Source organism: Otolemur garnettii, unplaced genomic scaffold, assembly GCF_000181295.1.
Source record: "Otolemur garnettii isolate 467f Iridium unplaced genomic scaffold, OtoGar3 scaffold00007, whole genome shotgun sequence".
Lineage (NCBI taxonomy): Eukaryota > Metazoa > Chordata > Mammalia > Primates > Galagidae > Otolemur > Otolemur garnettii.
The window spans coordinates 36,753,364-36,771,224 of record NW_003852402.1 but is presented as its reverse complement, the minus strand read 5'-3'; the positions used below and the strand labels follow the sequence as shown (position 1 = coordinate 36,771,224).

The 17,861-nt window shown below is 36.8% G+C and overlaps 1 protein-coding gene across 1 annotated transcript in view; it reads right to left on the bottom strand.

The window, feature by feature from the left end:
* The window catches only part of PPFIA2 (PTPRF interacting protein alpha 2), a 482,044-nt gene that overhangs the window by 81,161 nt on the left and 383,022 nt on the right, over window positions 1-17,861 (bottom strand). The window contains exons 16-21 of the mRNA XM_012814158.1: window positions 15,340-15,475; window positions 10,886-11,106; window positions 9,208-9,445; window positions 6,199-6,228; window positions 2,399-2,529; window positions 5-114 (exon numbers count right to left, since the gene is read on the bottom strand). Of these exons, the coding sequence (XP_012669612.1) occupies window positions 5-114; window positions 2,399-2,529; window positions 6,199-6,228; window positions 9,208-9,445; window positions 10,886-11,106; window positions 15,340-15,475 (866 nt within the window). The remainder of the gene's footprint in view (window positions 1-4; window positions 115-2,398; window positions 2,530-6,198; window positions 6,229-9,207; window positions 9,446-10,885; window positions 11,107-15,339; window positions 15,476-17,861) is intronic.

Sequence of the window (17,861 nt, the reverse complement as noted above, 5' to 3'; positions counted from 1 at the left end):
CGTCCTATTGAAGACTTGATCCCTTTCTTCTTGGGGGCTTTGTGAAGGGAGTCTTGGCTGCTGTTGGCACTGCCAAGCCCAAGGCTTTCTGGCTCAAGAGAGGCAGATAAACTACTGCAAAGCACAAAAGAGGGCAAAGTGTTCACGGTGGGGCAACATCCACAAGGCACACAGACTTCTTTCCTTTATAGATGTGCACAAGTAGGGACAACTCGACTTTGAATGTTATTTTTTTCTTTCCTTCCAGGTTACCTCTTCAGATATTGATGTGTAGTTTCCTAAGCCTTGGGGCCTTGAACCTCCAAATCTTCACCAGTAAAGTTTATTTTTGTTCCAAATGGCCTTTTTTTCCTTTATTTTTGGTACAATCTCAAACTATAGACTGGTTTATTACCTACAGGTTAAATGACCTTCTGTTATTTAGCCCTTGACTCATCATCTGCTTCTTTCTCAGTTTGTTTTTTTAATCGTTTTTCTTTTCTCTTTTTAATTATAATGAGTACATATTTGATATCTTTCTAGGGTACATGTGATGCTTTCATATAGTCATATAATGTGAAATAATAAAATCAGGGTAATTGGGGTATCTGTTATCTCAGGCATTTATCATTTTCTTACGGTAGGAACATTCCAATCCCACTCTAATCTTAAACATAATGATCTATGGTAAAAAAAATTGAAATATCATGTTTCCCCAAAAATAAGACCTACCCCCAAAATAAGCCCTAGTAGGATTTCTATGCATTTGTTAAATATAAGCCCTACCCCGATAATAAGACCTAGTGATGGGCGTGGCTATGCCGTGTAGTGGCTATGCAGCGTATCTGCATAGCCACACCATGCATTTCAGCGCAGAGAGGAAGACATCCCCTGAAAATAAGCCCTAGTGTGTCTTCTTGAGAAAAACCAAGTATAAGACAGTGTCTTATTTTCAGGGAAACATGGTATGACTAATTATGAAGTTGAATTTTGTATTCTAACCTATAGTTTTACTTGGTTTTCTTCTTGCCATCTTTCCTGCTCTCACTTTGGAATCTAATTCACTTATTTTAAAATCATCTGAGTAGGCTCTAAAAGCAAGAGATCATATACCTTTGTGATCAACATGTATTTTTTCTTAATTACATTAAGAAAAATATAGACTCATGATAAGGTAAAATGACTTCCAAGCAATTGGTCTAGGTTCAACTTCTGATCAATACATCAGACACTGTATAAGTGGGAGGTCCATAGATATTGCTGTCAGTTTTTAGTAGCCTGAATTTCTTAACTTCACTTATCCTAATTTACCTGGCTTCACATTCTCTAAACTTCAAGGCTTTATATGTTAGAAATATAATTCATTCTTTCTTGGAGAGTGAGAATATATTCTGAAGATGGAGTAATCTTTTATTCCACATTAACAATTAAAAATAATCAAAAAGAAAAAATTCTTGTTGGCAAAATAAGCCTTAATAAGCATTTAGTGGTAAAACATACTATGGAGATGATATATTCTTTCCTATACACAGTATTGATACGTAAGTTATTATGCTTGGTTATATCAGTTATGTGTCTAGAAATGATAAGGCAATAAGAAGACACCAATTATAAAGTAAGCTGTAAGTTTAGATTTATTTATACATTAACTATTATGGGAATCAGTTAACAATTCTTTAGGCACATAAATAAAAGAGTCGCCATGACAAATGACATATTTCCTCATTTAGATTTACCTTGTGTTTCAATATTTTTGCCAGTGTGCTATTTTTCTTTTCCTTTCTAAGGATTTTTCTGCCTGAAGAGTCACTTTTGCTGGCAGCAGCAGCACCCACAGGGTGGACGTACCTGGCTGCTAACTGTACGTGAGGCACAACTATGAACTTTGCAGACCTTATTTATTCTCACGCTGCAATCCAAGTTTGATGTCTTGCCCTAGAATCCCCTTAGTTTTTATTCTTAATAAATCCTCCCTCTAAGCTGATCTCATTTAAGTGGGGGAAATATCTACTAAAAATAGAAAAGCTATTCTTTCTTTCTTTCTTTCTTTTTCTTTTTTTTTTTTTTTTGCAGTTTTTGACTAGGGCCAGTTTGAACTCCCCACCTACGATATATGGGGGGACTAGTGTCTTACTCCTTTGAGCCACAGGTGCCAACCGTAGAAGAGCTATTCTTATACATTTAACAAGATTACAAAAATGGTTAATTCTAAAATTAAAAGTTTGATCTGAAAGTGGAAATTTGGCTATATCACAAGTGATATGAGAAGGGGGGGGGTGCAGGACAATACCCTGATGGAGAATTCTGGTGCAAATCAAAGTTTTCATGTCAATTTTTATGTTGTCTATTGGCTACACCAAAGGAAGAGGAAAATGTTTGCAAAGAGGATTCTACGTGCAGGGTGCCGGGAGATTCGTACCTTCTGGCATCGTTGTGGTAGGAGGAAGGGAGGGTGTGAGTCATTCTGACGGCTCTCGGGGTGGGAGGAGGAGAGGTTTCACATTTGATGGTTGCTTTATCCTCCCGACCATCTTCTTCCACCACTGCAATCTAGAAGCAAGAACAACACACTCAACTGTGTTAAATGTCTTAGAATTTCAAATGAAAACAATACAACTGAAGAATCATTAAAGCAAGGCTATTGAGGAATAGCACAAACAACAAATAGAATGAAACAATAAAATTGAAGGCATAGAAGCCTTACATAAATCTCTGCTATTAATAGAATATGATTGTCACAGCTATCTAAGGGCGAAGATGCTATAATTAAAAAGTAAAGGACTCACTACGCAAAAACGTTGTTTGAGTAATAAACATAGATCAATATTCGGTCACTATGACAAAGCTATTCTGGAATCCATTATATCATATCAGGATGTAAATTTCTTTTCACAAAGGTATTGAACATATATTCGAGTAAACTCACTAAAAAATAAAGCATTATGCCTAATCAGATTATCAGAACAAAGACATCTTTAAATTAGGGTTCTAGAAATGAGAGAGAAGTTGACAAAATATAATTTGATTAGATGTAGTGTTTTAGAACGGCCTAATGAAATGTATTACAGGATGTTTCAAAATGAGTTGCATTTTACAAGGAAAAAATTTTCCCTTAAAACACGAACAATAAAAAATAAGCGTATAATTTTTGAAAATTGTTTCCTTTCACTACTGTGATGGGAAAATTGGCAAAAACATGCAGAAAAGCAAAAGAGGATGAGATGGGAGGGATTTCTTCAAAGAATGATTTAGTACAAAACCCTCAACAACCCAGGATACCATACGTTTTTTCAGAGTTAGAGGTACACAGCCCTAAGAAAAGGGAATATCTTTCCAACAATTAAGTTAATTATAGCGATATATTTTCACAACAATGCTATATATTTTTTAATGGCATCATGGTGTTATTAAAATGGACATAGAGAGAGCAAGATTGTGAAAAACACAGCTAAACAGCATAAGGTTTTACAAGTTGTGATAGTGAAAAGAAAGTCTCAGTACGGCTAAAGCAAAAATTTTAAAGCTGTGTTCTGGGGAAATGTTTGTTTCTATGTGGACCAATCACGCATACATGTGTTTATCTGTGAAGAAGACTTCGCACATTGGAGAGAGGTCAATGAATTGCTTGTCAGGGCTTTTGGCCAAACTCAGATTACTCTTAACAGTTTAGACATTTCGGATTACTCTTAACAGTTTAGAAATGACTCCTTGTCTCCATTCAATTAGGGCCACTAGGAAGACCTTTTTAAAGAACTGCTTTAAATTGTTTCTGAACCTTCTAATATATGTTGATATTTTTACAGTTCTGTGATCCAACCATGACCATGCTAAGCATGGCTATTTTTGCTTCCAGAATTTTGCTCTTGAAATACTTTGGTGTAAAATACCTTTCTCTGTTGTCCCTATAGCCAGCCTATCTTCTGCCAGTCCCAGGTCCCAAAAACATCATATACAAAAGTTTCCTCTAGAAAATAACATACTATGTAAACCAATAGAAAGCCTGGGAAAAAGCAAAGCCTTGTCTCTGAAAAAAAATGAAATGAAATGAAATGAAATAAAATAAAAGCTAAGTGTGGTGACAACACCTATAATCCCAGATACTCCAGGGGCTTCAGCAGGAACACCAACCTAAGCCCAAGAATCTGAAGTTACAGTGAGCTATGGTGATGGCACTGCTCTCTAGCCTAGACAACAGAGAACACCCTGTCTCAAAAGAACACACGAACAAACAACATGCCCCCCCAAACAAAAAACAAAAACAAAAACGCACAGGAAGAAGAAAGGAGATGGATTTATTTGAATCCTGGTTTCTCTTGAATGTCAGATGAACAGGCTGATTACCCACCTACTCTAATTTTACAAATTTCCTCATTGATATGGTTTGGATGTTGGCCCCTCTGACTTTCATGTTGAAATTTGATCCCCAGTGTTGAACATGGGGCCTGGTGGGAGGTGTTTGGGTCAAGGGACCAGAACCTTCTTGAATGGATTGGCTTCCCCACAACCATTTTCCAGGCCATAATGTATGAGTTCTTCCTATTAGCTCACTGGAGAGCTGGTTGTTTAAAAGAGCCTGGTCCCTCTCTCTCCCTCTTCTCTTCTCCTCTCCTCTCCTCTCCTCTCTCTGAGCTTAATGTATTCTTTGTAAGTGTAACTAAAAAAGCATGTACATGAGTCAAGCATTGCCTGACTCACTGCAATGTTTAGTTCATGGTTCTTCTGCCTATGACCTTTCTTACAAGTTATATCTTCAGTCTCTGAATTCTCCAAAGCTACATTACTGCAAACAGCCTTCCATTCTACCTTTTTATTTCTTTATTTTATTTTTTAGAGATGCCAAGGAGGTCTTGCTATGTTTCCCAGGCTTCTGTTGAACTCCAGGATTCTAGCTATCCTCCAGCTCAGCCTCCAGAGTAGTGGGGTTATAGGAGTGAGCCACTGTGCCCTGCTTTATCTTTTTATTTCTCATATCCTTAAACTTCCTTTACACCATCTACTCAGATTCCATTCTAACTTTCAGAACAGTGTTTGTAAAGTAGTGGAGGAAGTCCAAGAACTAAGAGCATTATACTTGGTAGACCTGATCCTTGAGAGCCAGCAGGTAGTGCTAGGGGAGGAGGCTATTGGAAGATCTTTAACAGCTCAGAAAAAGAAAAAAAATTCCAGCAGTCTATGCCATGTGCATATCTGCTGACTACCACATCCTGAAGATGCTGGAGAAAAACTCACTCACTGGATACCAGGTTGGATCTTTGAAATCTTTCCTATCTGATATCCCATTCACCTAATAAAATGTCATTGTGTGAATCACAATTGAAGTCCATGTTGCTTCCTATATCCTATGTTTATTCTCCTGATTTCTTTTTCCATGTTGATGTTCTGGCTATTGGAAAGACTTCTTCAAGGGATAGTTAATTCCTGGACTGAGCAAACTACTCCCCTGTAAACATGCCTTTCATACGCAAACCAACCAATTAAGAGCCCATCCTCTGAATCACCTTCTCTAAGTGGCTTCAGAAGGCAATTCCTCTGCACTGCTCACCTCAGGACCAGCCCAGAGACACCTAGAGACAGTCCAGACAGCTGACAGGGCCAGCTGAAATTATTCAATCAGTCCTAAGCCTAATTATTGTGACTTGCCTTGTCTTTCCCTTCCTAAAGAGACCTCAAAAAGGCTTCTGTCTATGCTTCTCTTGGTTTTATTCTGCCCCTGACTGACCCCGGTACTTTCCTGAGGCACAGCATGTCCCATCCTCTTGGGAACTGTGAGTAATAAAGTATATTTTCTTTGAAAGTTGTTTCTTGTTCTGTTGACCTCACCATAGCTAAACAATAATAACAAAACAACCCTTTAAAAGCAATCAGCATTGTTCTATTTATTAAAATAGTTCTATTAAATATCATACTATAGGTATTTTGTATTAATAAATACAAGTATTTATACTAAAAAGTCTACTTCTACGATCTGTGGCATAAATATTCTGAGGACAATCAGGATATTTAGTTCTCATACTCAAGTCACTGTCCCAGAAAGCTTAGATAACTTTTTTGAAGTATTTGTTCTTATGACCATATTTAAACAATTCAGTAACATTAAGTACTCTCAACCTTTCTCTTTTTATGTTAATAAATACTTCAATTAGAGAGAATTTTATTTTAAACCTTTCAAAGACTAAAACAAAATTCAAGTAGTAATCATGTTAAAGTTATTTACAGTACCTTTCTCCGATGTTTCCTTAGATCACTTGGCTGTGATTAGCAGTAAGAAAAACAACAGGAAAGAAAGGCCATTAATGATTACCAGAGGAGCCTGTGACAAGTTTAAATAGCATCTAAACTGGGCCATCAGTGTTTTCCCTCTCTCCATTCTTTTCTAAACAGATGTCTTATAATCACACTAGAAGCACTCCTCCCGGTAGTAACTTCAGAAAAGGTCGTCTCAGGGGTGTGTCTCCAAGATGGGACTGTTGACTATGAGGCATGGACCCTGGGGAATAGAAAGTGTGGACGGAGGGAGTGAGCTGACCAGAAGCTGGGGCCAGACAGAAATATAATACATATGGGACTATAACCTTCCCGGTAAAATACAGACAACAGAAGATCCTATATACACATACAGAGTTTGTAAACTTTCTCCTTTGCCCTATCCATGCAGAGTCTTCCCTTTTGGACAGGTAGGTATGCTCCTCCCCACAGACCTCAGACTTCCTGGCATCCCAACAGCCTTCCCCACCCCCACAAATGCCAACAGCCTTCCCCACCGCCACAAATGCCAACAGCCTTCCCCACCCCCACAAATGCCAACAGCCTTCCCCACCCCCACAAATGCCGCAGCTCTTGCCTCAGTTCCTGGAGCTGCTGCTTTCTTGTCAATGCTTTTCTACAGATTTTTATAAAATTGTCAATTTTTTAATGATTCCAGATAAATCTAGTTCACTTCATATCTTGGATCACTTTTTCTTAACTAAGATAAATAATTTTTGTAAAACTATTCCATTATGCTTTACATACTTGTTAGTGGGGAGAGTGTTGATGTTACCCCGTTGGGTATTCTAATTAGATAGTGCTAGATGTTATTTATGCTTATGAATTTGCTATGAGGCAAAGGTAAATACAACAGGCAGGCTTTATTATCAGGACAAAAAAAAAAACAATTTTTGTGAATTGTTAAACATTCCAACTAATGCAATGTCTTTTCTATTTCTACTTCTCTGTTCCTAAAATTTTTAATCTTCTTCTGAATATCAAACATAAATTATATCCAATAAAATAATTTCTCCTTCAGTATTTTCTATAGGTAAAGAAAATCTCATTTTACTATGAAAATAATGAATTGGGTGACAGTTACATCAGGTAGTAAGGATGTCTTGGATTTCATTTCTTGCTATACTGACTTAAATACTGAATCATTTAAATATTTCTTTGCCTTTCATGAAATTCCCTACATGTTTTTTAATACTCTAATTACAGTGTGATAATGTAAGTGTTCATTTACCATTAATTTATTTCTGTAGTTTTTTTTTTTTTTTAGGCCAGGGCCAGGTTTGAACCCACCACCTCCAGTATATGGGACTGGTGCCCTACTCCTTTGAGCCACAGGTGCCTCCCTATTGATTGATTTATTTCTGTTCAAGAAAATGCTTGAAAGCACTGGCATCTTTTTTACACACACAAAATCACATGTAAGTATCTAGAAATATAATATTTTATTATTATAGAAATAATAGTACTGTGAAGGGTTGTGCTAATAATCCATATAAAAATACTTTAAAGGGAAAAATACTATGTTGTGAAACCTGTTAGAAATAAAAGTAGTGCAGAAATAAACAAGATATCCCTGCCTAGAAAGCTGACCAAATTGTTCTCTGGGTCCAAAGTTTTTATGACAGATTTGGTATTAAGTTGTAATTAATATTATGTAGCATATGTGACATATGCAGAAACTGCGCCAGATATAATAATATTTTGGTTTATAAAATTAGATGGCCATTTCCTTAGATTTATAAAATAAACAAATCACAATGTAGCTCAGGATATTCGATTAGTATATATTATACAGTGCTTAAAAGTTTGTGTTTTATCCAAGTAGTGTGGGTTCTGATTAGCTGGTCATTGTTCTCATTGGACATTGTCCTGTTCTTAAAATATTTTTAATATAAAGTGTCAGAAATGAGCACAGAATACTGGACTCAATGGCTTGAATTATTTCCTTTTGTAAAAAGTTCACATTTTTCTTTTATATAAGCTTAATTGTTTGGAAGTCTCATAATTGTAAATATACAATGTATATTCATTAAAAAAACATAGAATTTTTACCTCCCAAAACAGTGTAGAATATTTTAATCTTCATCATTGCTGTCATTTCAACATATTTCCAAGTAATGACAGAACAAAAAAGATAGTCCGTGCTTTTGAGTTAAGCAAATTGAAGGAAAAATAGAGCTCCACCTATTAGCTGTGTTCAGCATGTACAATCTTTTCAAACTCTCAAATCCTCCATTCTCCACTGAGATAATGCCCCCCACCTTCAGTTTTGTCATGAGAATTAAATGGATAAATAGTGTGACACTCAGCAATCGTCTCAACAATATTTTCCAGAGGTTTTATTATATTATTTTTAGTATGAGGCACATCTTTTTTTTTTAATCAGTTGACCAAGGGACTTCCCCATTTAGGCTTCTTTTAATCCCAAATATACAGATACATGAAATAAGAATTAAAGAATCCATGTGAAAATGTTGGCATAAAAGTCTAAAACAAAATTAGGAATTAGCTGCTCTTGCCTTTTATAGCTCTTATGACATTCATGTTATGTATAATATCAGAAAATTATAAATTTATATCTTGGTGTACTGAAGCAATTATAAGAAATAGTTGTGTTATTTATTATGTTAATAGAAAAATCCCACACGGTGCAAGTTTATTTCCTCAATATGTGAATCAAATTTCTAGTGTGATAGTTAGATTCCCTGCTCACCCAATGACTTACTAAGTGATATGTGATCTTGAGAAACTTAAAACACTTGTATGGGCTACCATTTCCTCATCTCAAATATTGGGATTTATGGTTGCATTTACTACATAGGGTTGTTGTGAAAAGGAGAAAAAGGAACAATGCAATAATGCAACACACAGAAAGTGCTTAGACTAGAACAAACATCTAGCGAGCTTTAGCTAATGCGTCATTATAATCTCAACTGGGGCAAAGATCTGGACCCATCGCCATACCAGCGTCATGACTCCCATCCGATCCATTTCCCGGGCAGGGCTTCGCGGGGTGAGCTTTGGCGTTGAGTGTCCACTAGGGGGAGATGAACTGGCCAGTGATGAAGCAGTGACAGAGGCAGTGATGGAGGTACCTGGGTGGACCCTCGCCAGATTCAGGCCTTCCAAGCTCACACTCGCCACTCTATTCTCAATTTCTTCAGCTCGCAACTCTGTGGATTCTTTTTCTTCCTGAATCAGCCTGAAATATACAGTTTAATTTTGATTCATTGTATTTAATTTTATTCGAATCCATTATATACTGTTGAAACGGCAATTAAAATGGATTTGTTAAGTCAATAAAAACTAATCTGTGAACATTTTACGTCTATGTTTTCATCTTATTCTATATGTGGTATAATTTTGAGCACATTCCAGGGGGTTTACAGTTGCAATTTAGAAAATTATTTTTCTCAAACAATGTATAATTCCTACGCACTTTTGGTCCGACCCTCTTCTTATACTACGGTTTGCTAGATATCTTTCAAAACCTTGTTAGTTAATTTCTGCCACTAATGCTAATCTTACATTTGAAGGCAGGCACCAATAAAAGAGATGTTTAGAAACCCAGACCCCAACAAAATCATTGACGCTTACCTCTCACCTAATGAAAATATTGAAATGCTAAGATCCTCAATAAAGGGTCAGTCGCAATTTACTATGTAGCCAAATAAAACCCTGAAGATTTTAAAATATTAATACAATACTAAACCTCCTTTAAATCAGTATCAGGCAACTTAATGACACACAGGTATAGTTAGATAGATAATAGACACTGAATAAATAATTTTAAAACAAAGCTGTTGATAGAGAGCAGTGGTTCTCAATCTTCCTAATGCCTCCTAATGCTATAACCCTTTAATACAGTTCCTCATGTTGTGGTGACCCCCAACCATAACATTATTTTCGTTGCTACTTCATAACTGTAATTTTGCTACTGCTATGAATCATAATGTACATTTCTGATATGCAGGGTATATTTCATTGTTACATAGGGCTCGTGACCTACAGGTTGAGAACCACTGATATAGAGGCTTTTGAGAAGGCAAAGCCCTTAATATCCTTTTCCTTTAAATAAGGAAATAACTTCAAGAATATTTATAACAATTACTGCAAAGGCTCAAAGAATAAAGAGCTTTAACTTGGTTGTACAAAGATCCTATTTATGTTGAATCTGTATACATTTTATATGTCATTATGAAAGCCGTGTACCAGTATATCTTGTTTGATAAGGGAGCCATAGACTTCTATGCTATTTTGTTTTTAATTGGAAATGGTTTATTGTGATTGCCTATGATGTTTGAAGTTATTGTTACTTCAAAGTTTCTTTGTAAATACATTTGATCTTAGCTATAAGGCCAAGAAATGATTCTTTGTAAATATTTACTTTGATGCCATTTTTTGTTACATTTATGCAATAGGAAATAGTCGTTTGACCTTTGTTTGCTATGGGAAATATGGCTACTTTTTCTCACCTATGTGTTCACCAGCTTTTTGATGATTAAGTCACTGCCTGTGTCTTTACTGTCTTTACTCTGTAACTCTGTCAGTTTTTCAGTAGCATGTGCTCACTGGCCAGATAAAAAGTATTTTGATAGTCTCCTTCTAATTCCTCGAAACCATCGGTCCTAATTGAAGTCACCTGATTTCTTTGTTGATGGCATCCAGTTGTTCCTGAAGCATCATGGCTAGTGTCTGGGCATCAGAATGACCACTTGGAGAGAGAAGATCCATTGAGCTAAAAATTGTTTCTCTATCATCATCATCAATATCAGACATTTCAGTGTCACTTTCAAAAGGGTGGCTGCTTAGTACTCCAATTGGTTGAGTTCTATTCCACTCATGATCCCCAAGAGATTTCACCTGAATGGTAGATGAACAATGTGGAGTATTTTTCATTTTGGTCATTTTCAAAGCTCTAATCTTAAGGACAACAAAATGCATGTACTTTATAGCAGACCTTGCAAAGCCATACCAGTTATTAACATTATAATTTATCGGTTCAATAAAATAGTCCCTTGACATCTTAAATAACATCAGGTATTAACTGTCAGCATAAATATCAAGACTTCAATAGAGTTAAGATGATAAACCTCTGTGTGACTTATAGGTAGATTACATTTCAAAGTAATGATTACTTTAAAGCTACTATATTTGCAACACGTTTTTCCAAATACAGCAATCTCTATTCACCGGCACGTGAGCTTTCACTGTTCTTATACTGATTAGTTGTATTTATCTTACTCTAAACTCGAGCCACAAAGATTGTCACACAAGAAGGGATATTAAAATGATATTTACAACATTAATTTACATCAATTCTAGCAAAATATTATTAAAAATATTAGAAAATGATTTACAAGCCTACCTCACGTATATTATGGGTTGGTTCCAGAGCACCATGTCAATGTGGATTCCACAGTAAAATGAGGTACCTGAGTTTACTGGTTTCCTAATACATCTAAAGGTTATGTCTGCACTATACTGCAGTCTAGTAAGTGTTCAATACCGTTATGTCTAGAAAAACATATCTTCTTTAAAACATACTTTATTGCTAAAAACCCCCAAAAGTTAACAGTTGTCTGAGTGTGTAAATCTCTTAGCTGGTGGAGAGTCTGCTCTCAATGTGGGTGGATGCAAGGTGATAAGGGGTGTTGAAGGCTGGGGTGACTATGGGAATTTCTTAAAATAAGGCAACTATGAAGTTAGCTACACCAATTGATTCTTTCAGAAAGATTTCTCTGTAGTATACAATGTCATTTGCTAGCCCTTTACCCACAGTAGAGGATTACTTTCAAAACTGGAGTCATTCCTCTAAAAATCTTCCACTGCTTTATCAACTAAGTTTTTTTTAATATTCTAATTCTTTTGTTGCCATTTTAACAAAGTTTACAGAATCTTCACCAGGAGTACATGGTATCTCAAGAAACAACCCTTTGCTCATGGATAAGAAGTAACTCCTCATCCATTCAGGTTTGATCGGAAAATGGCAGCAATTCAGTCACACCTGCAGGCACCATTCCTAGTTCTAGCTCTGGGCTATTTCAACCACATCAACAGTTGACTTCCTTTGCTGACGCCCTGCACCTGTCAAAGTCATAAAGACTGCCTCCCACGAGTCACAGATATTCCTAATGGGATCTGGAATGGTGAATGCTTTCTAGAAGGTTTTCAGTGGATTTTGCCCAAGTCCATCAGAGGAATCACTATCCATGTCAGTTATAACCTTACAAAAACAGTTAAGATTGGAAAGTCAAAACTTCTTCTTGATGCATGAGCTAGAGAATGGATGTTATGTCACTGGCACCAAGACAACATTAATCTCTCTGTCCCTTTCCCATTTCCATCAGAGCTCTTGGATTATCAAGTGCATTGTCAACAAAAGAATTATTTTGAAAGGAATCTTTTCCTGAGCATTAAGTCTCAACTGGGTTTTAAATATTCAGTAGACCGTGCTGTAAACAAACGTGCGGCCATCAGGTTTTGTTGCTCTACTTATAGAGCACAGGCAGGGTAAATTTAGCATCATTCTTAAGTGTCCTAGGATTTTCAGAATGCTAAAGAGTATTGGCTTCAACTGTTTGGTTTTTGTTTTTGTTTTGTTTTGTTTTTTGAGACAGAGCTACAAGCTGCTGCCCTGGGCAGAGTGCTGTGGGCATAACAGCTCACAGCAACCTTCAACTCCCGGGCTCAAGCGATTCTCCTGCCTCTGCCTCCCACATAGCTGGGACTATAGACGCTTGCCACAATACCCAGCTATTTTTTGGTTTTAGTCCTCATTGTTGTTTGGCGGGCCCAGGGTCGGATTCGAACCCGCCGGCTCAGGTGTACTGATTTCCACCATCTTCTTCCAATATGAGGCTGTCTTGTCTACAATGAAAATCTGTTGCATTGAAGACTATTAGGGCCTTGTTTGAATTAAGCATGGTTTTGGCTTAAGGCAACTTTGTGTCTGGGTGTGATCATCTATCCAATCACTAAAATATTTCCGAATCAGTCATCAGGCTGTTCTGCTTTCTTATCTTTTGTGTATTCACTGGAGCAGCACCTTCAGTTTCCTTCAAGAACATTTCCACTGCATTTACAGTTTGGCTAATGATGGGAGAGGCTTAGCTTCTGGCCTGTTTCAGCTTTCAATATGCTTTCCCTTACTAAGCTTGATCATTCAAAGCTAGTGATTTTAAAGGGAGAGACAGACGACTCTTCCTTTAAACACTTAGTGCCCATTGTAGCATTATTAACTGACCTACTTTCAATACTGTAGCATTTCAGACAGTAGAGAGGTCAAAAGAGAGGAGAGAGAAGTGGCTCTCAGTGGGGCAATGACAACACAGATGACGTTCATGGGTGAAGGTCGCCTTCTCTATGGGTGCAGTTCATTGTGCCCCCAAATAATTTCAATAGTAACGTCGGTGATCACTGATCAAAGATCACTGCAGCAGGTATAATGACAATGAAAAAGTTGGAAACATTATGGGAACTGCCGAAATGCAATGCAGAGACACGAAGTAAACACAGACTGCTAAAAAATGGCACCCACAGATCTGCTCCGTGCAGAGTCATCACCAACCTTCAGTGTGCAAAAGCCACAATAACGGCAAAGCAGGATGAAGCAAAGCACAACGGAACAAAGTATCTGTCGTTTCATTTTCACTGCCCTGGTAGATCGAATGCTTCATCGATCTTTTAAGCCTACAGTATGCTCATTAACACAGCTAGGTTTTTTTTTTTTTGCAGTTTTTGCTCCGGGCTGGGTTTGAACCTGCCGCCTCTGGTCTATGGGCCCAGCACTCTACTCCTTTGAGCCACAGGTGCTGCCCGACACCCCCATATTTTTTAGTTACAAGAAATCCTCCATTGCAATGACAGTTTTGAGCAACCAACAGACTAGTGACTTTTTAAGCTGTCATCTGGTGATTTGAAAGGGTTGAGAATAAAAGAGAAGTCCAAACATCTCCCAGTTTATAAAAAAAAAAAAACATTTTCCATTTTCATGGCCATGTAAAATGATTAATATGGAGGAGCACACGATATATCCCTGGGGGTGTTAAGAACTGAGTGCCTGCATCACCATTTGTGTTACAATTTGTTTTTGGTAGCAAGTGGCACTAATGTACTTCTTCGATATAATGAAAAAAAGTGGGGAGTAGTTCCTTTGGTCGTGATCTGTTCATTTAATTATTTATGCATGGAAGAGAGGATATTGAATACCTACTATGAGGGGTTAACTCATACATGACATGTTAGTGCCTATTAAAACCCAAAGGCATCAAGTGCCTGTGTACGGTTGCCTGGTGGCCACAGGGACCACTTCAAAGGTGACTGTAGTGATAGTCAGCAATGAGGTATACAGCACTTTTTCTAGGATGAGTTTGCCATCTTCATTAGCAGACCTTGTACAAAAAAAGGACTAATGCGTTATCTAATATTTTTGGAGACACAAAAGTGGTTGTGGAGAACGATCTATACTTAGGGCACGAAGGAACAACATTACTTCTCTATAAGATATGCTACATTACGTACTCAACAAGCACAGATTAGTAAGATACTGACTGAATGAAAGGTCAGCAATGCAGGTTATCATTAACAAGTTTCCATGAATACATTGAATGGCCTATGTATATTTTCCTTGAAGTGTTTTTAAAACAGCAAATTCTATTAAAGTACTTAACTAATTTGAGCTGACAATGTGAATGTCATTGCTTACGTGCCCAAGCAAACTGCAAGTCCCGGTGCTTGGCCACAGAGCATAATAATTAAAGCAGAGTGTTTGAAACCAGGCAAACATAAGACCAAAGTTTGATTCTCTCCCTGTGCTAGCCGTGTAACGTTGAACACTGAATCTTTCCGAGCCTCGACATTTTTATGTTTCCATTAGTATAAAAGCAGTATGTTATATGGACAAATACATGGGAAATGCTTATTGGAGTTCTGGCATGGAACAAGGGCTTTATATTAATCACAGTTTTAAAAATGTCATACTCCATCTTTCGAACTAACAAAATGCCAGCATTTTGAATTCCCTCAGTGTTGGCATTCTACCCCAAATGGAATGACGTATTGAAATAAAACGAGAGAAGCTGAAGTTAGATTAACCTTGGGCTCATCTCTGCGCACGCCCATGCGCCCTCTCCGCGGCCTTCTGATCACTTTAGTCGTTCTGTAGTCAGACTGGGTGTCCACTAAGGACCCAACCGAATACCGCAACTCGGCTGAGGTGTCTAGATGAGTTCTGGAGAAGAGGAAGAATACAAAATACATCCAGGGTCAAAAACTAAACTTACCAGCCAATCACTGTCTACTGATTTAATTGGCAATAAAGCATAAATCCTCAAGGAAATAGACCTCGTGGAAAAACCCTGATGAATTTTCTTGATTCTTTGAGGTATCGTCAGAGACTGATGTCAAAAGTTACAGTCTTAGGTCCATTCTCAAAAGTCAAGTGAATTTATTTCTTTTAGAAAATGCAGTGCTTACAACCTTCCTGTTCACTGTCATCATTTTCAAATGTGTTTGTAGAATGAAATATGTTAAGACTAATAATCAAAATACATTGGATTAAATTCCGGCAATTCTCTCCGGTCTAAGCATTTCACAGGATATCTCAAAGTTTGCTCATTATTACTGCAGTTGTTTAAAATATTTCTTGTAAATTTAATTGTGTGAATTTTGGGGGATCCCATAACTTTTATAATTTTAAAATTTTGAGAGAAATTTATATATACATAAGGTATTTTTTCATATTCAACATTTCCATTCAGGGAATCAACAAAATGCTTAAAATCAGATTGGCTCACGGTTAACAGTCATTTTTTAAAAAATAAAATAGGATATACCACTAGAATTATTTTTTTTAGCTTTGATAAGACATTGCTGCAAAAGGATGAAGTAAAAAAATTTTGATGTAAACATTCGATTCTGGAAAAAAAAAAAACCCATTCGATTCTGAAATTGGTTTAAAGATGAAATAGAAAATTCCAATTGGAAAATTTCACTACAGAAGTTTTCAATTAAACTAATAAAGCCTGCTATAATCAATGTGTTGAAAAGATTTCTCTAGACACTTATATATGGATTTACAGCAAATTCATTTTATTGTTCCAGTAATGACGATGATGATAACAGCAATATCATGCTGTCCTTTAAAATGAAATAACACATCCATCACTAGTAGTAGATGCGTTTAAAGCTTTGCTTTCTGTTAAATGTGGGGCTCCTGATGACTGACCATATTCCACACTTTAGTTCTCTTTGAGAAAAAAGACAGGGACTTCCAAATATTTGGCAAGATTAAAAAGGTTAGGTGACAGTGTTTGCAACAGTGGAAGACACTGCAGTAACTTAAGAATGACCTTGTTTTGCCAAGTGGAACATTAGAACAAATGAACTAAGAAATCATCCCCCCAATGGATGACAGCTACTGCTTTTATAGAGAGAAACTTGAGACTCAATCATGTAAACTGGTCTCACTGTGGATAAATCGTATGTACAAATTAACCAACCAGACATAAATAGCACAACTCTCAGTCTTTACTTGTTGGGCAGGTGTTCTAAGTTAAAGATCAGATTTTAGTCATCATTCTGTGCCAAGGCTGTGTGCTGGGCACACAGTAAGTACTTAAAAAAATCTGGTAAGATAACGAATGAAATAAATGAATGAATGAAATAAATTATAATACAGTTCCAAAGTATCTAGCTCTGAATGGCCTAGGTGTGGTATGGGTGTATGTATGGGTATTATTTACATGGGGGATAGTTTTAAGGTCTCAGTGCTATTAAAAGTGCTATTACCATTGACTCTCCTAGCTCCACATCCTCCCTCTATGCTAACAGTCCTCAACCTAGTATTTCTATATTTTCCATCTGGAACAGCTATTCTTAATCACCATCACCATTGTATCTCCAGTGCTCACCACATCTGGCAAGTAGAAAGTTCTTTTGTTTTTCTTAAGTATAAAGTTCTTAATAGACCTTGGAAGAATCAAAGGGCTGACCAATACCAATTCTAGAAGAGCCCATTACTTAAACTTTTCCCAAAGAAAATACTGTTCATTTTTTTCCTTTTTGTTCAGTTCTCTGAGCTAGTTCTCTAACAAAAAATTATTTTAGGAAACCAGTAGAAAAACAATTACATGCCTACATGAGAGAAAAAAACACAAGCATATTCAAATGGGGGGGAGGGGATAGAATGTGGGGTGGGGGGATTGTTAAGCCCTCACCTTAAGTGCACACTAAAGGGTATATACCACCCCCTGGAGGAAGGGCTCAACTAGAACTTGAACTTTGCCTTAGAAACACAAACAATGTAACCGAATCATCTGTAGCCTCATATTAATCTAAAACAAAACATAACAATCAAAAGCTAAAAAAAATACTTTAGGTGTATACTATATATTTTTGAAAGGCTTTTGGAAGATGTAAGTAAGTTCAAATACAGTCATTGGTCCCTTTAAGCCAGGAATTGTGTGGTTTCTCCTCCCGAATCTCTTGTGATTCTTGCATAGTCTGATTAAAAGGATTTTCATAGATAAATCAGAAATAATTTTTTTTTTTTTTTTTTTTTTACAAAAAACCTGTTACACATAGCTCTGCCTTCTGAAATGCCTATTGTCATTTCC